The sequence below is a fragment of the Ailuropoda melanoleuca genome, chromosome 8, assembly GCF_002007445.2.
Source record: "Ailuropoda melanoleuca isolate Jingjing chromosome 8, ASM200744v2, whole genome shotgun sequence".
Classification (NCBI taxonomy): domain Eukaryota; kingdom Metazoa; phylum Chordata; class Mammalia; order Carnivora; family Ursidae; genus Ailuropoda; species Ailuropoda melanoleuca.
In genome coordinates this window covers 100,781,753-100,804,978 of record NC_048225.1, presented here as the reverse complement: position 1 = coordinate 100,804,978, position 23,226 = coordinate 100,781,753, and the positions used below count along the sequence as shown (strand labels likewise).

The 23,226-nt window shown below is 58.2% G+C and overlaps 1 protein-coding gene across 4 annotated transcripts in view; it reads left to right on the top strand.

Annotated features, from left to right (window-relative positions):
* KIF21B (kinesin family member 21B) overlaps positions 1 to 21,586 on the top strand; it is a 48,470-nt gene extending 26,884 nt beyond the window's left edge. The window contains exons 16-36 of one of the 4 annotated variants that reach the window (XM_034667003.1): positions 491 to 598; positions 1,089 to 1,157; positions 1,706 to 1,938; positions 2,345 to 2,492; positions 2,731 to 2,925; positions 3,029 to 3,130; positions 4,466 to 4,631; positions 4,828 to 4,879; positions 5,066 to 5,123; positions 5,866 to 6,071; positions 6,150 to 6,224; positions 7,908 to 8,021; positions 9,710 to 9,748; positions 11,746 to 11,882; positions 12,812 to 12,992; positions 14,116 to 14,280; positions 14,612 to 14,729; positions 15,578 to 15,748; positions 16,288 to 16,487; positions 16,923 to 17,099; positions 17,532 to 21,586. In XM_034667003.1, the coding sequence (XP_034522894.1) occupies positions 491 to 598; positions 1,089 to 1,157; positions 1,706 to 1,938; positions 2,345 to 2,492; positions 2,731 to 2,925; positions 3,029 to 3,130; positions 4,466 to 4,631; positions 4,828 to 4,879; positions 5,066 to 5,123; positions 5,866 to 6,071; positions 6,150 to 6,224; positions 7,908 to 8,021; positions 9,710 to 9,748; positions 11,746 to 11,882; positions 12,812 to 12,992; positions 14,116 to 14,280; positions 14,612 to 14,729; positions 15,578 to 15,748; positions 16,288 to 16,487; positions 16,923 to 17,022 (2,637 nt within the window). In that variant the 3' untranslated portion in view covers positions 17,023 to 17,099; positions 17,532 to 21,586. The remainder of the gene's footprint in view (positions 1 to 490; positions 599 to 1,088; positions 1,158 to 1,705; positions 1,939 to 2,344; positions 2,493 to 2,730; positions 2,926 to 3,028; positions 3,131 to 4,465; positions 4,632 to 4,827; positions 4,880 to 5,065; positions 5,124 to 5,865; positions 6,072 to 6,149; positions 6,225 to 7,907; positions 8,022 to 9,709; positions 9,749 to 11,745; positions 11,883 to 12,811; positions 12,993 to 14,115; positions 14,281 to 14,611; positions 14,730 to 15,577; positions 15,749 to 16,287; positions 16,488 to 16,922; positions 17,100 to 17,531) is intronic. The other 3 variants (XM_034667004.1, XM_034667005.1, XM_034667006.1) reach the window with 3 other exon arrangements.
* Positions 21,587 to 23,226: the final 1,640 nt, after the last annotated feature.

The following is a 23,226-nucleotide window of genomic DNA, read 5'->3' as shown; positions in this document are numbered from 1 at the left end:
AATGTGGTGGCTCTTATGGTTGTCAGTGTGAGCCTGGCCCTGGAATGCGGCTTGGACCCTCATCTCAGCCCTGTCTCCTGCTCAGCTGTCCATGGGCGAGAGGAAAGTGCTCCACCTGGGGGGGTAACCTGCCTCCAGCAACCCTGGGCTGGTCCTCGAATGGCCAGACCCAGGATGGTGGCTTGGGGAAGGGGCTGCCTGGGGCCGTGACATCCGAAAAGTGGGGAGCAGGGTTAAACGTTGCAGAGTGGTTACACCGCACAGCTGGGCTGGCAGTAAGGCCCCTCCTCCCGGCAGGTTGCCCAGATGGTGGGCGCTCCAACTCCCACGGAGGAGTAGGAGCGGACCCCTTGCTCCAGACCCCTGAGCCCCAAGCCAGTGCTGCCTGGCAGGCTACCACCCCTGCCCAGCATCCTCAGAGCCAGGCCCTCCCGGGGCGGGGGGCCCACTGCCCAGCCCTGCCTCGCCCCCACCACCCCTGCCCGTCCAGGTGGCGCTGATGAAGCAGATGCGTGAGGAGCAGCAGCGACGGCGGCTGGTGGAGACTAAGAGGAACCGGGAGATCGCCCAGCTCAAGAAGGAGCAGCGGCGACAGGAGGTGAGGGGCAGGCCTTGGGGACCGCCAGCTGCCCCGTGTGCCTGGCTGCCCCTCGGCTCCCATGACCCTAAGCAGTAACAGTCACACTTGCAGCAGGGCACAGCCTGGCACGGGAGGGCACAAACACGCGGGCTTCTGGTCTACCCCCTCTAGTGCTGGGTGAGGCGGGGAGACTCGAGCCCCAGAGAAGGCAGGCCCTTGCCCAGGGTCCCCAGCAAGTCAGAGCTGGGACTGTGCAGCTGCTGCCCTGAGCCCGCTGTTCCCGGGTTCCCTGCCGTGGTGTAGACGAGAGGTGGAGGGAATTCCCTGCACCAAGAGAGCGGTCTGCACTGTGACCTCTGGGAAGAGGAGCCAAACTTGGGGTCCCATCTTATCAATAAGTTTGGGCTGCTTGAGAATCTGCCCAAAAGCCAGGCTTCTGCCGACAGTGCTGGGCAGACCGGGCCGTGGGGCCTAAGTGCGGACCCCAACCCCCTTCTTTCACCCACAGTTTCAGATCCGAGCACTGGAGTCCCAGAAGCGGCAGCAGGAGATGGTCCTGAGGAGGAAAACCCAGGAGGTGAACAAAGCTCTGCTCCCCTTCTCCTGAGTTCTTCCAGAGTCGGGAGGGACCACGTCCTGCCGGTGGCTCTGGCTGTCCCTGTCACTCAACACACACAGTGCAGCAGAGCCTGCGTGAGGCCCGTCACAGGGCCTTTCTCGACAAGAGGGCCGAGGCTTGAAGGCAGGGCTGCAGGCTCTGATCCCAGCGGCCCGAGACCTTAATTAAAAAGATAGAAGTCTCGGGATGCCTGGGTGACTCAGTCAGTTAAACGTCTGCCTTCGGCTCAGGTCATGGTCCCAGGGTCCTTGGACTGAGCCCCGCATGGGGCTCCTTGCTCAGCAGGGAATCTGCTTCTCCCTCTGCTTTGCTCCCCCTGCTTGTGCCCTCTCTCGCTTGCTCTCTCATAATTAAATAAATAAAAGCTTTTTTAAAATTAAAAAAAAAATAAATGAATAGAAACTGGAGCAGCCCCTGTGTTTGCCCCATCTGGCACCCCCCAGTTTGGGCCTTTTCACAGGTTCCAGGGCCCCCTGCTCACTGGGTTCCTCTTTTCTCGGCCCCAGGTGTCCGCACTGAGGCGCCTGGCCAAGCCCATGTCTGAGCGGGTGGCAGGGCGTGCAGGACTGAAGCCACCTATGCTGGACTCAGGGGCTGAGGTGTCAGCCAGCACCACGTCCTCAGAGGCTGAATCGGGGGCCCGCTCTGTCTCCAGCATCGTGCGCCAGTGGAACCGCAAAATCAACCACTTTTTGGGGGACCACCCAGCGCCTGCTGTCAATGGCACCCGCCCTGCCAGGTGAGGCGGACCGGTGGTCCCCTGGCCGGTGTGGGCAGAGGGGGTGCAAGTCTGGGGGCAGGACCAGGGAAAGGCGAGCCCAGGGGAAGTGGGGGTCCTGTGATGGGTGTCCGTGGCTGTCAGCTCTGGGGTTGGGGGCTCTGGGGGTGTCGATGGAGTTCCAGAGGTTGAGAGTGCTTCTACCCAGGTGGGTGGGGGGATGGGGAAATAGGGAATGGGGATTAAAGAGTATAGTCATTATGCTGAAAAAAATAAAAATACAACAAAATGATTTTAAAAATGCATTTTTCCTCAAAAGAACATATTATTAACAGTGTTTAGTGACCAAATATATACAGAAAACCTGAGAAAAAAGGTTTAAAAAAGGGAGTGTTCCCAACCAATTCCCTTTGCATCTGTCTCCCAGAAAGAAGTTCCAGAAGAAGGGGGCCAGCCAGAGCTTCAGTAAGGCTGCGAGGCTCAAGTGGCAGTCCCTGGAACGGAGGATCATTGACATCGTCATGCAGAGGATGACCATTGTCAACCTAGAGGCCGACATGGAACGGCTCATCAAGGTGGGCCAGGCCACAAGGAGCCCGGGGCTCCTGCCTCTGCTTCCTTTCCATCTCCCCTCTGCCTGTCCTCTGCACTTCTGACGTCTCTGCCTCATCAGACCTCCTCAGCCCCTTTCCCCCTGCTCCTTGTGCCTGCTCTGGAATCCAGAGGTGCAGGGGGACCCAGGGGCCCGGTCTGAGGGGAAGGGTGGGCAGGGCTGGACAGCAACCTGAGGCTTCTCCCTCACCCTCCCTGCAGAAAAGGGAGGAGCTGTTCCTCCTGCAGGAGGCGCTGCGGAGGAAGCGGGAGCGGCTGCAGGCTGAGAGCCCCGAGGAGGAGAAGGGGCTGCAGGAGCTGGCCGAGGAGATCGAGGTGCTGGCGGCCAACATTGACTATATCAACGACAGCATCACCGACTGCCAGGCCACCATCGTGCAGCTGGAGGAGACCAAGGTGCCCATGGGGCCTGGCCCGGGCTAGACAGAGGCAGGAGGGATGCAGGGGTGTTGGGGGCAGCCTCAGTGACAAGGGGTCTGTCTCTGCCTCTCCATCCTAGGAGGAGCTGGACTCCACGGACACATCAGTGGTCATCAGCTCCTGCTCCCTGGCTGAAGCCCGCCTCCTGCTGGACAACTTCCTCAAGGCATCCATCGACAAGGTGGGCTAGCAGCTCACCTCCTGGGTGGGGGTGGGCCCTGCAGTCACAGGCACCTCGGTAATCTCCCCTCGTAGGGAAGCACACAGGCCTGGCTCCTGACCGGCATCACTTACAGGCTAGAGCAAGCTGCTTCACCTGCGAGCTTCTGATTCCGAAGCTCTGAAGCAGGGGCAATGACAATACCAAGCTCCTTGCTTGCTGTGTGGTTTTCACAAGATGATGCGTGCCAGGGGCTTGGCACGACGCCTCTCACATAGCAGGGCCTCCATTAGAAGTGCCCCAGCATGTCTGGTCCAGGCCCGTCCACGGCAGGGCTCAAGTCTGCTGGCAGAAGTGTGTATGTTGGGGCTGGGGCAGCGGGAAACAGACAGACCATATTCCCCTCATTCCTGAGGGGTTTGTACTGGAACATCAGATGTCCCGGGGCAGGTACTGTGCTCCTGTCCGCTCTCCCTGACAGAGAGCTGGCCAGAGGACGTGCCTCCTTCCCCCGGGGCCTGTGGCTTTTGGGGACAGGCACCCCATAGTACGCACGCAGAGTAACTGGTAAGGGGGTGGGGAGCTCACCCCGTCTGCAGGAAGCTCCGGCTCTGCTCCGTGGTACGGGGGACTGTGTGAGTCTGCTAGCGCTGAGTGACAAAGCCCCACAGACCAGGGGTCTAAACAGCAGAGATTGATTTTCTCAGTTCTGGAGCTAGAAGTCCAAGATTAGGGGTGTTGGCAGGATCGGTGGCTTCCGAGGCCTTTCTCCTTGGTTTGTAACGGACTGCCCTCTCGCTTCGTGCTGTGTTCCCTCCGTGTGTGCCTGTGTCCTAACTTCCTCTAAGGCCACCAGTGGTATTGGATTAGGGCCCACCCTAAAAACCCCATTTTAACATACTTACCTCTTTCAAGACCCTATCTCCAAATACAGTCATGTTCTGAGGTACTGGGGGTTAGAGTGTCAGCATAGGAATTTGGGAGGGCGGGGACGCAGTCCAGCCCATAACAAGGAAGTGTAGCCTAAGGCAATCTCCACTACCATGTGGACATGAGGAAAGTTAAAGAGGGTGGAGGGATGCATCTCTGGTCTGGGGCAGCTGCGAGGGTGATGTTGGGGAGTTAGCCCAGCTCTGGGGCGGGTCCGAGGGGGATGTCGGGGAGTCAGCCCAGCTCTGGGGTGGGTCCGAGGGGGATGTCGGGGAGTCAGCCCAGCTCTGGGGCGGGTCCGAGGGGGATGTCGGGGAGGGGCACCCCCCATGGTGTCTCGGGAGCAGGTGGTGTGGGGATGGTGAGGAGGGTGCCCACAATCCCAGGCTGGGGAGCGTAACCGCACGCCTGACTCCCTGCCCGCAGGGGCTACAAGTGGCGCAGAAGGAGGCCCAGATCCGGCTGCTGGAGGGACGGCTGAGGCAGACAGACATAGCAGGCTCCTCTCAGAACCACCTGCTGCTGGACGCCCTGCGAGAGAAGGCGGAGGCACACCCCGAGCTGCAGGCCCTCATCTATAATGTGCAGCAGGGTATGGTGGCCGTGGGCAAAGGCCTCAAGATTCTCCCAGCGCTCCCTAGCTCCAGCTCCTGGGGGGACCCTCATCTCCCCAGAACTCCCTCAGGAGCCCCAGTCTGATGGCAGGGGATGACATGTGGGAGGGAGGCCAAGCCCTCTCCCCTGTGTCTGTTGGGGCCTCTCAACCCTCCTCTCTCCTCCTCCCACAGAGAATGGCTATGCCAGCACGGATGAGGAGGTCTCAGAGTTCTCTGAGGGGAGGTGAGTTTCCAAGTCAAGAGTGAGAGGTCGGCTCACAGCATGAACCTGGGGCTGGGGGTGGCGGGTTGCCAAAGGGTCCTGGGGCTAAGCCTAGATTTGGCGGCTCTTTGGGACCCACGGGTCTAAGGCTCCGAGAGCCAGAGCATAGGTTCTCAGGATCCTGAACTCCCTCTGCTTCTTCCTTAGCTTCTCCCAGTCGTTCACCATGAAAGGTTCCACCAGCCATGATGACTTCAAGTTCAAGGTGAGCGCCACGGGAAGGCAGACAGTAGGCTGCAGCAGGGCGGTCTCCCCACAGCCTGGTCTCCACCTCAACCCCCAGCCCTGACCCAGTATGGCCTCCAGCTGGGATGGAGGTGCCCTGGTTGGAAATTGGGAGGTGCCCAGATATATAACCAGTTACAACCCGTTCTTTTTGAGGTGGGTAGAAGGTGGGAGAAATGGCTTGAGTCCCTGCCTAGTGATGTCAGCGGAGCCAGAGGCCCTGCTTTCAGAAATCTCCCCATTCCCCACCTAAGACTCTGGCTCATGCTCTGAGTCAAAGACTAAGGCTAGACCTCTAGTTATGCTGCATGCAGATTACTGATTCAGCAGTGTGGGAGTCAAGTCAGTTCACCTGCCAACAAGGGGTCAGTTATTAGTCTGAACTGAGAAGCAGGATTTATTCAACAGAGAAGGGTGCGGGGGGAACTGCATACTGGGAACAGTGAATTGTGCATGGTTTGGGGATAAACTGATTAGGTGGTGACCAGCAAAGAGGTCAGTGTGGGCGTTCTGCGTGTGCAGAGTCTGAATAAGGGCAGTAAACCCTTGTGGTTGCTTGGGCTTCTCTCAAAGCCCTGAGAGAGGGTCCTGGGGTGCTCCTCACCTGGGACTTCCATCAGTAGTTCTACCGTAGGCCAAGAGGCATTACTTCCTTCATTAGAATTCTCCTGCCCCCCTTTATGTTGGGGCAAGTTGGTTCACCCCAGTCCTTCCATTCCCAGGGTGAGCCCAAGCTGTCTGCCCAAATGAAGGCCGTGTCCGCCGAGTGCCTGGGTCCCCCACTGGATATCTCCACCAAGAACATTACCAAGTCCCTGGCCTCCCTTGTTGAGATCAAAGAGGACGGAGTGGGCTTCTCCGTCCGAGACCCCTACCACCGGGACAAGGTCTCGCGCACCATCAGCCTGCCCACCAGAGGAAGCACTTTGTAAGGAGGGGAGCCGGGGGTATGGGTCAGGGTGGGCAGGGAGTTCGGTCTGGGCCTCATGGGACCCTTCTGTTCTAGCCCCCGGCAGTCTCGAGCCACGGAGACATCCCCTCTGACCCGAAGGAAGTCGTATGACCGGGGGCAGCCCATTAGGTGAGAGCATGTTTCAGAACCTACACCAGAGTCGCGGCCGTCCTGGGGTGCATGAGTCGCCGTGATGTTCTGCTCTGGAGGCCACCGTGCCTACTTTAATCTGGGCCAGTCTCACTAAATCATTCCGCTTCCCGCAGTGGTCCCTTCCCCATCCCGTCAGGCATGGACTCCGGAAACATAATCTCCATAAGCACCTTGAACGGGATGGCTCATCCCGCTGCCAAACTGTTGGCTGATGCAGGCTCAGCGTTGGTGGCTTTATAGTCATTGTACTGATGTGCTTCAGTTCATGACCGGGGGTCCTTGGGAGGCCTCGGCCCTTTCTAAGGTCTTATCATGTGAGAGGAGTGTAGACGTTTAAAGAAAAACCAGGAGCCGATTGCAGAACGGTGGACAAGTGTCTAATTGGTCAGCTACACATAGGACCGGGACCCACAGAGATTCTGCAGATCGCCAGATGCCTCGTACGGTCATCTGGTCCATGCACTTAATTTTCAGAGAGGTTCGATGGCTTTCTCCAGCCATTCAGCTAAGTAGTAGGAGGGCAGGGGTCAAGATGACCTCTTCCCACCTGGCAGGAGGCGGGAGGACTTGCTCAGGCTCCCAGCCTTCCCTCCTGTCCAAAGCCTGGGCACATGCCCCTGCTGGTGGCTGGCGGTGGGGGCCTTTGGTGGGAGGAGTTGCGTGGATATCTGTACACTTGGGGCCTTGCAGACCGTCACTTCGCCCATGAACTGAGAGAACACACTTCAGCTGCAGTCTGAGGGACTTAGGCTGAACTCGTGAAGACCCTTCAAAGGAAGGGAGGATTTAGGCCAAACCTGACAACTTTCCAAAGAGAGGATTGTTGTGCTATTGGAATGGGGTGGTGCGATGAAGACTTCTCGACTCTTCCCTGATGTTACAGTCAGTCCTCAGTATTCACAGTACTTAACGTCAAGTCACCGTGAACACTGAATTAGCGAATACGGAACCACTGCTCCTGGGGATATCCGGGGTTGGGTTCTTGAGAGCTTCTGGTCACGATATTTTATCAGCCAATCAGTACAGAACTTTGCTTTATGTGTGTTCTGTTTAAAGGCACCTTAGTCAATATCTATTGTTGATTCATTAACATTGAACTTGTAGCCAGCAGCATTGTAACTCACCCCTGAACGAAGCTTCTCTAACACACGTATTTTCTCCATGAGACACAGCACAGCCTTCATGTGCTTAGACACGTGCCAGACAGCCCTTCGGCACTATGCTTTGGGGGCGTTTTAAACAGTGAATCACCAACAAAAAGCACAAAAATGCAAAAAACATGGCCCTGAATAGCTCACAGAAAGGCCTCTTGGTGACAGCATGAAAGCAGGCAGGCAGAGGGTGCCCTCGTTTGACCTCTGCTGGGAACATGTGCGTTTGGGGACTTGAATTTTCCGCTGCTCTGGGAATGGCCCCCAAAGCCCTGTGAGAGTTAACTTGCAATTGTTAATACACTGTAACGAGCAGGTGAATTCCAGGTATGGCATCCGTGAGTAATGATGGTGGGCTGCCTCTGAACAGCAGCTGGGCGCTGAATCTGGGCCCTGCCCCGCGGGTCTCCCCACCCAGACAGAGGTGTTGCTGGAAGCGCCGCGCGGTGTGAGCCTATGGGCCGGGGGTGTGCTCGCTGACCGGTGCTGCTCTGTCCCCACTCGCCAGGTCCACGGATGTGGGATTCACGCCCCCCTCATCCCCTCCTACTCGGCCCCGCAACGACCGGAACGTCTTCTCTCGTCTCACCAGTAATCAGAGCCAAGGCTCAGCACTGGACAAGTAAGAGCCAGGGAGGGCGCGGATGAATGGGGCTGACCCTTGCCGCAGGCGGGGCCCGGGCAGCCGGGCGGCCCCTAACCACGCTGTCCTAGCCCCTCCGAGACATGAGGCTCCACAGCTCCTCTTCGGGCATCTCTGCCCTTTCTGTTCCAACCGCGGACCCTTCCTTTCCCCCCAGCCTGCTGGGGCCTCAGGAGAGGGCAAGAAGCAAGCCACGGGGATGGCGAGCAGGCAGGTGGGGATGTGCATGCAGGTCAGGCCCCCACAGGGACCCCCCACAGCTGCGCCTTGAATCTTCTCTGCTGCTGCTTTGACTCTTGGGTTCTACTCTGAGGCCCCTTCCTTGAACTGCAGCCACTCCCTCCCTGCCGCGCAGGCTCAGACGAGGCCCCAGGGGCCCTTTCATCCCCGCAGAAGGGAACCCCCTATTGCCTTCACGCGGCAGGTTCATCCCCGCTGTAAATACAGCCCCCGTGGGCCGCTGTGACTCCGGAGAGTACGGCAGGACTTCGGGGTAGTCCCGTGTGTCCAGACGGCACTTCGCTGTGCACCTGCTTTCCTGTGTGTGATTTGTGTGGACGGCATATCAGCCATGAGAACTGTCTTCCCTATTTTACAGAAGAGGAAATGAGGCTTAAAGAGGCCCAAGGACATTCACCTAGAAAGCGGAGGACTTGGGCCCAGAGCCCGGGGCTTCTGACATGCTCCTAACAGTGGGACTCGGCCTTGGGAGAAGGGAGATCCTAGCCTCCGTGTGCTCCTCTCCGTGCTCCCTACACTCTGGACCCCACTCTGGCCCTCTCCCACTCTCTGCAGTCTCTGAGAGGGCTCCTCTCTTGGCTCCCTAAAAGCTTCTCTACCCTGGCAGAGGGAGGTGCAGTGCTGTTGTTCCGGGGAGCCCAGGCTAGAAAGTGCTAGTTCTTGCACCTGGCACCTGACATCCAGGCCAAATACTGCTGTATCAAAATACTGCTCCTTCCCCAGACCCATCTTGGCTCAGTTCCCATTTCGGCAGGCGTGGACCAAACCTGGACCACGCCAACCAGGGTGCCGCCCGCCCACCATACCTTTGCAATCAATAGGTCCCTTTTCCAGAAGCGTTGAGGTGGGACCCTGGCCCTTCCAGCCCGGTGGTCTTACAGACCTTGATCCTATCCATGGGCCGGGTCTTGGGGTCTATGTGTGGTACAGGCTCACCTTCTAGGTATAGCCCAGTGGGCTTCCTGGGGACAGTTGGCTTTGTCAGTAAGTAAGTCCCTGAGGAATTGCTGGAAGAAGCCAGCTCCCAGGGAGGGGTGGGAGCAGGCATGGCTTCCTTTGGCCTCAGGCACGTAGGAGCATTGCTGGGGTAGGGCAGGGTGCCCCCAGCTCGTACGATGGGGCAGCCAGGGGCTTGGAACCAGCAAATGGCCCACGAACTGAGACGTCTCTCCAGAGTGTGGGGCTGGCACTCCCACATCTCCCATTGTCCTCCCCTCACTCCTACCCTGGTAGCCAAGGGACCCCTGGCAGCCCGCCTCTCCCCACCTCCTCTCCTGCTGTCCCTTAGCGCCCTGACCCTCTGCCTCTCCCCGCTGCCCTTGAAGAGAATAACCTGCCCTCTGACCTCCCGCGCTGCCGCTGCCTCCGCCATCCCTTTGTGTGTGTTCCTCTCTCCCCTAATCCAGCTAATTTTCTGCCCTCCCCAGGTCTGATGACAGCGACTCCTCTTTGTCGGAGGTCCTGAGGTACACACAGAATGTCTCCCGTGTTGGCTCCCCAGCTCTCACTCTCTACTCTCCCCTCTCTGCTTCTTGCTGCACCGCCCCTCCTGCCTGCACACCCAGTCCTCAGCATGCGGCCCTCCTCCCTGGCCTGCCCCCCACCCCCACCCCCGTGGTTCCTCCCTCTCAGGGCTGCTGCGTGGCCTCACCCTGGCCAGGCCCGGCTGGAGCTGGGGGCTTGGGGAGGGGGGCACAGTGGCTTGCCACAGGCGCTGTTCTCTTCTTGTCACCTGGGCAGGGAGGGGGAGAGCATGGGAGTCTGGGGAGGGGGTGCCGGGGCTGGGACTGAGCTCTGCTGAGGGGTTGGGGGGAGGGGCAGGGGTGCGGATAGCCCAGTGGCCTGTGGGGCCCAGCTGTCCCCAGCCTCCTTGTGACTTGCTCAGCTTTTGCTGGGGAGGGATGAGGTGTGCTTTCCAGCTCCTCTGAGAGGAGCACTGAGGGGGCAAGTCCTGCTGCCGCATCTCCCGGCCCGTGGTCCAGGAGTGCCAGGAGACCTCCTCCCTTCCCAGCTTTTGGGATAACCAGAGGACAGTTTCCCCAGCCACCCCAGCACAGCACCCCACAGGGCAGCGCATGTCCCGGGACCTGGTGGGCCTGAGCTCCTGACGGGCAAATGGTCAGCGCTGGGCTCAGTGCTCCCCCCAGCTCGCCCAGAGTGCCCACTGCTCGCCGCGCCTCCTGGCCTGGCTCCTGACGTTCTTGCAAACCTGCCTGTGGGGCGCAAGGCTTTGCCACGACCAGAAGCTCACCAGCCTCCCAGCCTCTCTCAGTGGGAGGGTTATCCTGGTGATACGCTTTCCGTAGCAGTCTGGGCTCTTTCTGCAGCCACACAGCTGGGCCCAAACCCATGTCGGAAGCCGGGAGCTGGGGCAGCTTGGGGGCAGGTCACTTGTGTGTGACATCTAGCTGGCAGCTGGCCCTGTCTGACTGCTGTCCTTGCAGGGGGGCCTGGCTGCGTCTGTGGGGGCTGTGAGAGGCACTGTGGATAGGACATTGGTCATTTCAGCAGACCGTAGGCCACAGCATCCCTGTCAGGAACAGCATTCTCTTTCGGAAAGAACTAGAACATATTTTCAGACCTGCACATAATTCAGCCAGGGCCTCATTCCAAAAGACCCTCACTGAGTAAAGATCATTCCCCAGAACCTCCAGGAGGCCAGCGTAACAAAATTGTCCTGCTCGCTGAGGACAAGCCTCATTCTCCCTCCCAGAGGATTCATGGGAAGCGAGGAGGTGTTTCCCCAGGTGCATATGGCCTCGTTCTCCAGGGGACCCTGGACATCCCGAACTCAGAGCTGTGCTGGGTACCCCTAAAGGGATTTAGGCCTTTGTAAGGGACAGTCACAGGTCTGACCGTGCAGGCCCAAAAGGGGCTCATGGGTGGGTGGGAGTGTGTGTGTGTCTCTGCTTGGGAGGGGCCAGCCCCAGAAGAAGTCACCAACAGATGGATGTACTGGCACTGAGGTGCTGGGAGGCTGACAGCCTGAGCATCGTCCCCTGGTGCCCCCCTCGCCTCACCCAGGGTTAACCGCAGCAGCGTGGAGGAACCCTGGGAGCTGCAGGAGCCTGGCCAGCCCTCAGGCCTCTGCCCTGCCTAGCTGGGGCCTGGGTGCATTTAGGTCTCAGGATCCGGCTCAGGCAGCCATCAGATGGGAACTCCCTCCTCCCCAGGGCAGGGCCCCCTGTCTCCTCCCTCTGGCGGTGCCCAGCCCATGGCTTGCTCCCTCACGCATGCTCAGAGTGGTGACTGACAGGTCCTTGTACAGACAGGCCCTCCCCACCTGCACAGCCTATTCCCAGCTCTCAGACATCGATGGCATTTGACTGGAGTCTCCGGAGTCTCCTTCGTTAGGCCTTAGTCCCCTGTCGGTTCTGTCCCCCTCTTACCTGTGTACCTCACTCAACCTGGCCTCAGGCTCCCTGGCTGACAGGTGCTCCCTTTCTCCCTCTCTCCTGGGAAGGGGCGTCATCACCCCTGTTGGAGGAGCCAAGGGTGCGAGGACGGCCCCGCTGCAGTGCGTCTCCATGGCCGAGGGCCACACCAAGCCCATCCTTTGCCTGGACGCCACAGACGAGCTGCTGTTTACAGGATCTAAAGGTGGGTAGAACCCAGACTGGCCAGGTAAGGGTAGGGTCTCACCCATCCCTGCTTCATGCCAGAGTGGGCTGTGAAGACGAAAACACAGAGCCCCCACGAGTTGAGGATGTGGGGTCGCCTTGCCCACTCCTTGTCTCATGTTTCTTGCCTTGGCCCAAGACTCCCCATCTTGGGTGCGCCTGACCAAGTCTTTCCTCATAGCTGACCCTGGTGGCTCCATCCAGCACTTCCTTCCAAACCTCTCTCAGAAACTCCAGGAAGCTTCTCAGGTGCCCCACCTTGTCTGCTCATCCCAGCCCCCCAACACGACTACTCTCTCCCGACATCTACCCCAGCCCTTCCATCTGAGAAATCCCTATGATCTTGGCAGCAGGACCCCACAAAGTCATGATTATTTAATCTCAGCAACAAAATCAGAAAAATTTTCCCAGCAGAAAGGACAGCTCTGCAGTAGACATGCTGCTAGAAAGACAATTAATACCTTTATTTGCCTGGAGGGAGGGGGCCGGGTGGTCAATCTGGGTGTGATTGATTGATTCTAAGTTTTCCCCATAAGATGGGCCTGCCATTTGTTCATTACTTTTGTCAGCTATTAGCAATGGTAGGAACAGACACCAAAAGCTGAAGAATTTCATTTTAGCCCAGGGCACCTTGGCAACACACATGGGACCCTGGTGTCTGCAGCTTGCTTGAGAAAGCCTGGCCCCGAGTTCTGACTGACTCCTCTCTTGAGATCTCTGTGCACACCCACGCCATGTGAGCACGGTCGAGCGGATCTTTCTCTCCCTCAGACCCAGGGCCCCTCCCCCTAGATGTCTCTGGACCATCTCCCCCAACCGCCACAGCCTCTGTGTAGGCAGAGCGTGCATTACCTAGCCCCTGCTAACCGTCATCCGCCCTCCCTGTGGTTCTCGCCCTGTCCCTCGCAGACCGCAGCTGTAAGATGTGGAACCTGGTCACGGGCCAGGAGATCGCGGCGCTGAAGGGCCACCCCAACAACGTGGTATCCATCAAATACTGTAGCCACTCCGGGCTTGTGTTCTCCGTGTCTACCTCCTACATCAAGGTGTGGGACATCCGCGACTCGGCCAAGTGCATTCGGACCCTCACGTACGTACTCCCGAGCTGGCTCGTGGTGGTGGGCTGGGTACCAATGCCCAACCCAGGTCACCCACTCAGTACACCCCGGTCCGGCTACACAGGCACAGAGGCCCTTATGGGACTCAACCTGACTCTGATGGACAAGGTGGGATCTCTGGGCTGAGGGACAGTGTCCGGGGCAGCAGCTTGGGTGAGCCTTTGGCTTGCTTGGCCCCCCTGCTTCATCTCAGCCTCCCAGGCCTTGGGCTGTGCTGGGTATCCTCCATGAGTCCGAAAGGGGAGCTGGGAACCAGCGTGGGGCCAGCAGGTGACGGCAGACTCTGCATAAATGGGCCACCTGAGCCGGTTCTCATCCCTGACCCTGATGGTCTCAGGCAGACAGACATGTGGGAGACAGAAGTGGGACAAGGGCCACTGCAGAATGAAACCATTTCCTAGCAGAAGCTATGCTTTGTCCTGATGTGTCCATTATAAGCCGTCGTCTGTTCCTTAACATGATCCTTAAGCAAGAGTAAACACAGGGGATTTTGAGGGCAGTGAAACCCCTCGGAGCCTGTAACTATGCGTTTGTCCACACTGACAGAGTGTATGGCGCGAGTGAGCCCTCCTGTCACCTGCGGCCCACGGTGATGATGCTGCGACCGGGTGGGCTTGCCAGCTGTGCCAAACGCCCCCTCTGGTGGGGTTGGTGACGGTGGGGGAGGCTGTGCGTGCGTGGGGCAGGGCCATAGGGGAAACCATCCCTTCGGTTTTGCTGTGACCCTACACTGCTCTAAAAAACTAGTCTTCAATTTTTAAAAAACAAGAGGAGGAGAGTAAACCGAATGAGTATTACCACCTCTGTCTACAGAGGAGGAAACTGGGACTCAGAGAGACTAACTGGTTTCCACAAGCCCAGCTCAGGGTCAGGGACTTTTCTGCTGGCCATGGGCTGGCACTGTCACCCTTGGTCTCTCCCTCAGCAGACCAGAAACTTCCAGGAGGAGCTTTGCTCCCCTCTGTTCATCAGTCAGGGAAGGCTTCCTGGAAGAACCGGGGTATCAGGCCTGGTCTGAGTGAGGTTTGATTGCTCTCCTGGCCTGTGTGGATGGACTCCTTTGACCTCTGACCTTGCCTTCCTTGCTTGCGGCAGGTCCTCGGGCCAGGTGACCTCCGGGGACGCCTGTGCCGCGGCGTCCACCCGCGCTATCACCAGTGCTCAGGGGGAGCACCAGATCAACCAGATCGCCCTCAGCCCTTCAGGCACCATGCTGTATGCCGCCTCGGGCAACGCCGTCCGCGTCTGGGAGCTCAGCAGGTGGGGGATGCGTGGGGCGCCCCGGAGGGCTGCGGGGGGTCTGCGGGTCTCCGCTGTGGGCACCACCCGTTAGGGCTGGCAGAACCCCGCGCTGCCCCATTTCTGCCTCCTGTTGGGCTTGGGTCCCATACCCCAGAGCTTGGACCCTTGTCCTCTAAGGCCCCTGGGACACCGGGCCGCTGATGTCTAGGTTCTTGGTCTTGTGTTGAGGGAGGGAGAGTGCCCCAGCCGGACCCATTCATTCCAGGGCGGACCTCCCCCACCGGCCCTCACAAGCCAGGGTTCCCCCTGATCCGTGTCCCCCCACCGGCCGGGCCTCTCCCCACCACAGGTTCCAGCCGGTTGGCAAGCTGACTGGCCACATCGGCCCTGTGATGTGCCTGACAGTCACCCAGACTGCCAGCCAGCACGACCTGGTAGTGACTGGCTCCAAAGACCACTACGTTAAGGTACCTGAGAAGGCCTCCCTCTTGGGCCTGGTGCAGGGGGTGGGGGGTGCGGGGCATTCTCTGCATTTCTCCTGCCCTCCCCCACCCCTTCCCTCTGGGGCCTTGGGAGCCCTCATGAGAAATGCTGAAACTTCTAGGGACTTATGCAGAAGAAATCATCCCAGAGAGGCAAGGAGGTGTGTGCAGAAAGTAGATTGCAGTGGAATTTTGTCAATGGGGCAGAAATGAAAATGACCTAAATGTCTAAGGGTGGAATAGCGGTCACGTCAGTTAGTCACGTCAAACCCACTGAAAGGCTCAGCATCTACTGAACTGCGAACATGCGAACAGAGCACAAAGGGTAGCAAACGACACGAATTTTGTTTGCTCCCGGATTATGTCATTGCAAACCACGTGTACACAGTGAGAAACTGGGAAGTAGAGAAACAGAGGGTGGTTGGTGTGATGATATTTTTATTTCAAGTACAAGTAATGTTATATTTATTTTAAAATAAAAGAAACTGAAAAGGAGATTCGCTTCCCAAACCCACCTTTCTCTGTAGGAGCTGCATGTCCAGCTGTGGGGTCACCCCCTGCGTTAACTTCTAAAGCCAGTCTGCCCCAGTCCCCTTAGGAAGGGTCAGGACCCAAGCCTTCAGACTCCTCTGTCCCTGGAAGGAGCAGTGCCCCTCTGGGAGCCCTATCCTGCTGGGGAAGCTCCTCTCCCCCAGGGCCGTGGCTACCACACCGGGTCAGGCCACCGGGTCTGTCGGCTCCTGGGGACCACAGTGCTGTGTGAGAGTGGGTGGGCGGCCCTGGAGCTCCCTCCTTCTCCCTCGGGCTCTCCCTATCTGTCTTTCCTCCCACAGATGTTCGAGTTGGGTGAGTGTGTGACAGGCACCATTGGCCCCACCCACAACTTTGAACCCCCACACTATGATGGCATCGAGTGTCTTGCCATCCAGGGAGATGTCCTGTTCAGCGGCTCCCGGGATAATGGTATCAAGAAGTGGGACCTGGAGCAGCAGGAGCTCATCCAGGTGCTGTGGGCAGAAGGGGAGCGGTGGGCTAGGGTGAGGCCATTCCCCAGTCCAGGCAGGGCCTTGGGGACCTCAGGTCTTGGGCCAGAGCTCCCCCAGCCTGCCTATTCTCCACCCTCTTCCCCTTTGCTTCCACTCCCCTCCCCTGCGGCCTCCCCTGTACTCTCCCCCATGCAGCTGCTTTCAGGAAAGGGACTGCTCTCAGCCCCTAGGTTTGACTCGAAAGCTCAGCTGCTCACTGTTCCCTTTCCTGAAGCGTTTCCCCCTGGGAGGCCTGAAGGGTTCGCCACCAGTGCACAATCTTAGGTTTGCCTCGGAGTGACGGGGCCAAAGGACCGATCTCTGGGCCCCTGCAGTCCCCAGCATGGGCCCGCCCCACCCGCCTCCTGGACAGTGCTGCTAGCCTGCCTGTCCGGGGAGCCCGGTAGCTGTCCTTCACGTGCGCAGTGTCCCCTGCCAGCTTCTCCCCGCTCTGCTGGCTTTCCCCCCCCCCCCGTCAGCACTGCCCCCAGGCCTCACTAGCTCTGCCCCTCCCACAGCAAATCCCCAATGCACACAAGGACTGGGTGTGTGCCCTGGCCTTTGTCCCGGGCCGCCCCATGCTGCTGAGCGCCTGCCGTGCGGGTGTCATCAAGGTCTGGAACGTGGATAACTTCACGCCCATTGGCGAGATCAGGGGCCATGACAGCCCCATCAATGCCATCTGCACCAACGCCAAGCACATCTTCACTGCTTCCAGGTGGGTGCCAGGTGAAGAGGTCTGCGTGTGTTCCCTGCCCCTCTCCCTGGTGTGGGCAGGGCAGGCTAGGGGGCCTCAGGGCCCCTGCTATTGTCCCAACAGGCTCGGTTCATGGAGCGGACCCCACGGCGCCCGCTAGCCTGTGCTAGCCCTCCAGGAGCGCCCTCCAGGGGCAGGGGAGCAGGAAGGTGCTGGGCCCCTGGTCAGGACTCACCCACTTGTCTGCAAGCCTTTCCTGCCCCTCCCACAGCAGCCCCCACCCTGGCTGTCTTTACCCCCATCCAGGGGATGCCCAGGCCTCTGTCCCATAGGGGAGCTCCTCAGAGGGGTCTCTTCTTTTTCCTTCACGTCCGACGGTATCCCTTCTCTCCCCTCTTTCCCTCCCCATCTCCTCCTGCCTCTCCTCTCTTCCTCTCTGCCTCTCTCCCCCAACAGCGACTGCCGGGTAAAGGTGTGGAATTACGTCCCCGGACTCACCCCCTGCCTTCCTCGCCGAGTCCTGGCCATAAAGGGCCGAGCCACCACCCTGCCCTGACCCTCCCCTCCCACCTCCTCTGTCATTCTCCCCTCTTTCCTCTCTTTCTCCACTTCGGTCTGAGCTGCTTCTCAACGGTATGAGATTATTTTACTCCTCCTCCCTGCTCTCCCTTCATGCCCCCCTGCCTGGCCCGGAGTGAATGCCCCGCCTGCCGCTCTTCCTCCCACCCTCCTCTTCCGAGCATGACTAGCGGAACAGACCCCCAGCAGAGGGGTCCCAGGTGGTAGAAGGCAAAGGGGGAGCATCCAGGCCTGGACACAACAAAACAACACCAACGAAAACCCATGAGGAGAATTCTGTTGGGGACTTTGAGACCACAGGCCCTCTCCCTCTGCCCAGCTGCCACCCCTCCCCCCCTGCAGTCTGCCCTTCTCCTCAGCCGTGCTTGCCCCTGGGCCCCAGCCACATTTGGGGAGTTTGGAGAATCTGGCCCATCCTTTACTTTGGGGGTAGCCAGCCGGGCCCACTTGCAGAGCTGACCAGTCCCTCTCTGTCGTCCACCCCAGTGACCTGACCGTGAAGTTCTGGAGTGTGCGGCGGTTACCCGGCGGCCCACCCTAGGAGCACACAGCAGTCCTCACCCTGGCTGTCTTTCAGACGATGGCCCCCAGACCCTCGGCCCCCAGCAGCCTGGACAGCACAGAAGGGAAGCTGTGGCCTGACGGGGCCAACTGCCCTGGGGACGGAGGGTGTGGGCCTCAGGGGTGGCCCTTCTCCTGCTCTCCTGCCTCTCCCTTGACCTTCCTATGGGATACTATTCCCCCGCCTCTTGGGGGAGAGAGAGAGGTTGGGGAGGAATTTAAGCTGTGAAGCCAAAGGGCATTTTCCCCTCTCATTTCTCTCCCTGCAGCCCCTCGGGCTCCCCCTTGCCCTTCCTCTGGCCACATTTTCTCCTGCTGAGCTGGCCATGCCCTTCCTTAAGCCTCCGGCCCAGTCGTGGGGACCTATAGGGGAGGAGAAGCAGCCCCAGCCCCTGCCATGCCCCTCCGATGAAAAGGCCTCCCCTTCTATCCCCTCATCCAGCCTCCGGAGCCACCTGCCTCTGAGCCCAAAATGATAGTCCTCAGGTAACCATGGAAACCAGGTGTTGGCAGCTGGGCCCTGCAGCTGACCCTTAGCCCCTTGGCCACCAACAGCCATTCCCAGTTGACCCCAGCCACCCCTTGGGGTCCCGTTCTGATGGGGCCAAGGTAGAGCTGCTAGAAAAATTCCTTTGGGGAGATGGTCAGAAATACTTCAGCTATTTAATTTATTTTATTTTTATTTTTATTTTTATTTTTTGCTGTTGCCTCCTGGAAACTGACTTGAAGTTTCTTCCCAGATGTACTTTCCCTCAGCACTCGGGGGCCAGGAATCCCAAAGGGAATCCACCCGACCAGCTCTCCAGGGCCACCTCTTCCGTTCACTTTGCAGCTCGGGCCTGTCCCCAACATTGCCCCCAGGGACCATTCTAGCGCACCCCTGACCTCTAGGCCGCCTGATGCTTCAGTGCCTTCCTCCACCCCGGGGCCTGGCACCCATGCTGGGCAGCCTTACACCAGCCATGCCCGCGGCACCACACGTGTCTTTGCACTCGTGGGATCCCATGCCCGCTGCCCCCAGAAGGCAGGGGAGCTCTACCCCACAGCCTGGGGCTAGGGGCCCCCATTCCCAGAGTCCTGTGTGGGCCACGTAGGAAGCAGCTCGGAGGATCGTGTCTGCCAGGAGGTGGCTTGGATGGTGAGGATGGCCCGGGCCCCTCCCCAGCTCACCTGTATTTTCACCCCGACAGGGCAGGGAGTCCTTCCGGCCTCTTTCCCTCTGGTTATTCAGGAGACACATTTTCAAGCCTTAAAGCTGGCATGGGCGAGAGGCCCCCCCCCCCTTTTAGATGAGTGGTGAAGAAGGAATTCATTGAGTTTCTTTTTGCCTTGGGGCTGTGGACTCATGGCTCTGGGGATGTGGTTAAATCCGTGTTCCAGCGCCCCCTGTTGGGGCATTTCTGAATTTACAGGACCGGGCCTTGGGAGGAGTCCCGGGACATCCCTCCGCCCCAACCTATCCACAGTGTTTTTCCAGTGCTTAACTGGGCTTGTGCTTCCTGTCCTCGGTCTGGGAGCCAGGAGCCCCAACTCTGTTCTGAGATATGCAGTGACTTTTAGACCTTCCAGAGGTAGCCCTGAATTTGTCCTCTGTGCCTCTGCCTATTTGGCCAGGGCATCGGAACCCCCTCTGTGTGACCCCCATGTGGCGCACAGGGCAGAGGAGGCTGTCCTAGCGGGCGAAAGTCAAAAACACCTGCTGGGGCCTGAGTCCCCAGCCCTGCTTCCCCCTGTTCCGAGTGGCGCCTGCCGGCCCTGGTGGCGGAGTCCGGGTAAGCTGATGTATGCAGGAAGCACGCACCCTGGAATACTGGCCTCCTGGAGCCTGCGACAGTCTGTCTGCCATGGCCAAAAATCCCTCCTCCTCCAGGCAGCACAGGGGAGCCACTCCCTCGGCCACATGGAAGCAAGCGCCTCTTCTCCTCCCCATCCTTCTCCCCACCTGATCAGAAAGCTTCAACCTTGCAACCTGTAAGAAAGACTCCGTCTGCATGACTGTTTACAAATGGTAGAAACACAAAAGACTGTGCTGCCCCCACGGGCCGGGGCTGCCCCAGCCCGGGAACGGTACTGTAGCTGCAAGGCCCGTTCTTGAGCGAGATGTGACCCTCCGGCCTGCGAGAGGTACTCAGCATCATTGCCCACTTCCTGCTGTTTCTGATGGGTCAGCTACCTCATGGCAGGCCGGCTCTGCTGTCCTGGCGAGTATCATTGACTCTAAACTTGAAGTCCCTCAGGAGCCCTGAGCCCTTCCAAAAGCTGTGCTCCAAGAGTGTTGGCGTCTCCGCCTACTCCTTCAGGGATGTCCAAGGTACATAGTTAGGGGGCAGGCCCCCAGCATCCTAAAGGTTGGAAGCACAAAATGGTTGTGATTTGAGCACAAATGGCAAGGCTTGTGGCAGGTGGCCTGGGCAGACCTGGGTCCAGGGGGCTCATCCCAGCTTGGTTCTGCCTACAGTTAGACTGAGTATGTCCTGGTCTGGCAGGCGTTTCCTCGCTCGGACCAGGGCTCAGCCCATGGCTTGTCCTGATTCTGGGGGGCTTGTCAAACTACTTACTTTCCTTTGCCCATCAGCAGACTTGAGTCGGGGCCAACGCCGGCCCGGCCACATCAGAAGACGTGTCCCTCTCTCAGCCCCACACCCCAAGTCTTTAAATGCCTGAGCCCAGGCTGGGTCCCAGCCCTATTGAGCCTAAGGAGCCCAGAGCCACATTCTCTGTCCCCAAGGCTGAGCCCCTGTTCGAATGCTTTTGAAGCTGACTGCCTGTGGGCCTGCTCGGCACAGTCCTGGGCCAGGCTGTGTTCTCAGTATTAATCAGCTCAGTGTTTGCTTTCACTTGAGTAGCTGATCTCTCCATGACAGAATTCTCCAAGGTAGCACCTGGAGTTGCCTTTGGAGATTGCCAAGGATGAGGAAAGGCACACCCAAGTCTTTGAGGTGGTCAGGGTGCATCTGTGGGTCTGGGAGGGGACATTTGTGGATCCGGGAATGGTCTCCCTTCCCCCCCACCATCACTACAGCTCCAACCCAGGCCAACCCTCGCTTGTCTGGCCCTGCTGCCCGCCTGGGGCGGTGTCACCTGGGCAGAGGGCGATTTAAAGCACAAAACCGCTGTAGGGAAGATTGTCTCTGGGACCTTCTCATGCCAGCCATTGTGGTGGAGCCATGGGCAGGCCGCGGCTGTGAAGTTAGAAATGCCCTGCTCTCTCCCCTCACGTAGACCATCCCAGCTCTCGGGGGCCGTCCTCTGATGCAGTCTGGGCTGAGCGCAGGCACGGCCCTCGGCTGCTCAGCACCTGCCTGAGCCCAGCGTCTTCAACATTGTGTTTGTGTAGACAGGGCCCCCCCCTGCAAGAGCCGTGAGTTTCTTCCCACCCAGAGGCCCAAACGCATGGCGTCTGTCTGTTTGCCATCCCAAGCAGGAAACTGCTTACTGCTCTCTTAGCTTAGACCAGCATCCTGGCCCAGCCTCAGGAGCCGGGGCCTGGCCTTACTCTCCTGGCCCCCAGGGTCCCTCACCACCCTCTTATGTGCAAGGACAGAATCTAAAGGAAAGTTCTGCATCTTCGTTCTAGCCCCCACCCCCTGCCCAGCCCCAGCATTCCGATGAGCCCCCACCCTTAGCATACCCCCGTCCAGTTTTTTGAACCCTTATCCCGAGGGCTTTGCAGGGAAGTGGGAACTACTCCAAGAAGAGCCAAGGGTCAGAGAAGACCCCTGAAGTGAATCAGGGCCCCGCCTTGCCCACCAGCTCTTTTCTAGGGATCACCCCCTGCCCAGGCTGCAGGGTCTCGCCTGGCTTACGCGCTCCTCGCTACGCGGCTATAGCACAAGATGTATATATGTTTTGTACCTCTGCCGATGACTGTACATAGTGTATGAAAGTTATTTAAGCCTCATGCTGTACATTTCTGTGCCTAGACTGGATGTGTGTGTTCTAAGAAGTTGTCATAAATAAAACCCGAATGACCTAACGTATCTGTCGTGGTGTGGGCCCTGAGAGCTGCCAGCGTCTGGCTGGTCGCCTTTCTCTGGGGTGGGAGGTTGGTGCTGGGGCAGGTGGCGTGGGCCTCTGGGGCTGGGTCCAGCCTGGTGAGAATTTCCCGGGCTGTGAGTTTAGGGCTTGCTCAATGAGAAAGCAGCGTTGAGAGTGTTCGTTCCTCGCGGACGCTCTCTGTTGTCTCCTGGGACGGTACGTTAGCTGGAGGAGGGCACCAGCACTTACTGAGCACCCACTGTATTCCAGGCGCTATTTCAGGCATTTTTCCTTGGATCTTCCTTCCCCCTGTGTGATAGGTAGTGTTTTCATTTTCTGAAATGGGCAAAATCTCAGGGAATGACGTGTCCAGGATCAGCGCTGGTGAGGACAGAGCCAGGACTGGAACCCAGACCTGCCCAACCACAGCACCCGTTTGCTTTCACGAACATACCAAGTGCCTTCTCCAGAGCCTGGAAGACCCCGTGCGTGATGCGTACCAGACATATTTCCTTCCCTTGCTACTTAGGAAGAGAAGACAGAAATATGAAAAGTTCATAGAAGGAAACAGCTCCACAGTGGTCTTGATTTTTGTTTCTAGATCAGTGCTTTTCAGTCTTTAAAAACTCCCATTCTCTTTTTTTCCTAAGGCCCTGAAAATGCTCTGTCTCCGCCTACTAGTCTCATTATTTTCAACATAAAAATAGGTCTAAGAGGGTGCCAAGCAAACCTACAGTGTGCTCTTCCCCGGAAGACACGGGATTGTTCCTGGACCACTGAGCTACTCTCAGGCTATAACTCAGTGTATTTGACCTGTTACCACTGTTTCTCAGGAACCCATGGCTCCCATACAATTTTAGTTTGTGCTTCATTCAGAATTCACTGTGTCCCCGAGGCCTTGTGGTGCCAGTGGCCCAACGTTAGCTCTGTGGGCAAGTATCCAGTTTGTCAGGTTTTGCTCTCAAGAAAACATTTTTAGGGGTGCCTGGGTGGCTCAGTCGTGAAGTGTCTGCCTTCGTCTCAGGGCATGATCCCGGCATTCTGGGATCGAGTCCCTCATTGGGCTCCTCGGGTGGGAGCCTGCTGCTTCCTCTCCCACTCCCCCTGCTTGTGTTCCCTCTATTGCTGGCTGTCTCTCTCTCTGTTAAATAAGTAAATAAAATCTTTAATTAAAAAAAAAGAAAGGAAATATTTTTAATAAAAGTTTTATTGAGATATAATTCCCATACCATAAAACCCACCCTCTTTTCTTTCTTAGGCTAATGATTTTATTCTGGTTATTTCCCTATTCCCTCTGTGCCTTGTGACGACAGATGCTGAACAGACTCTGGGTGCATGAGTGAGTGAAGGAGGTAAGGGAAGAATAGGCATGTTTGCGGGTTGTGAGTAATGAAATGTCATTAAATAACGAAATTTTCCTGTATGGAGCTGTCACCTTCCCCTTGGATAACCACAGCTCACACCCCCCAACTCCCGGACATTCCAGCCCATCCCTGGACATCGTGACTGCTGGGTGACCATCTGCATCTTTGTCACCAGCCAAGACCATCTTGAAAGCTTTACTTTCTGATCTTTGTAATGTGAAGACAACAGGGTCTCTCTCCGCTGTGTTTCCAAATATGAAACCAAGGTGCTCTGGCAG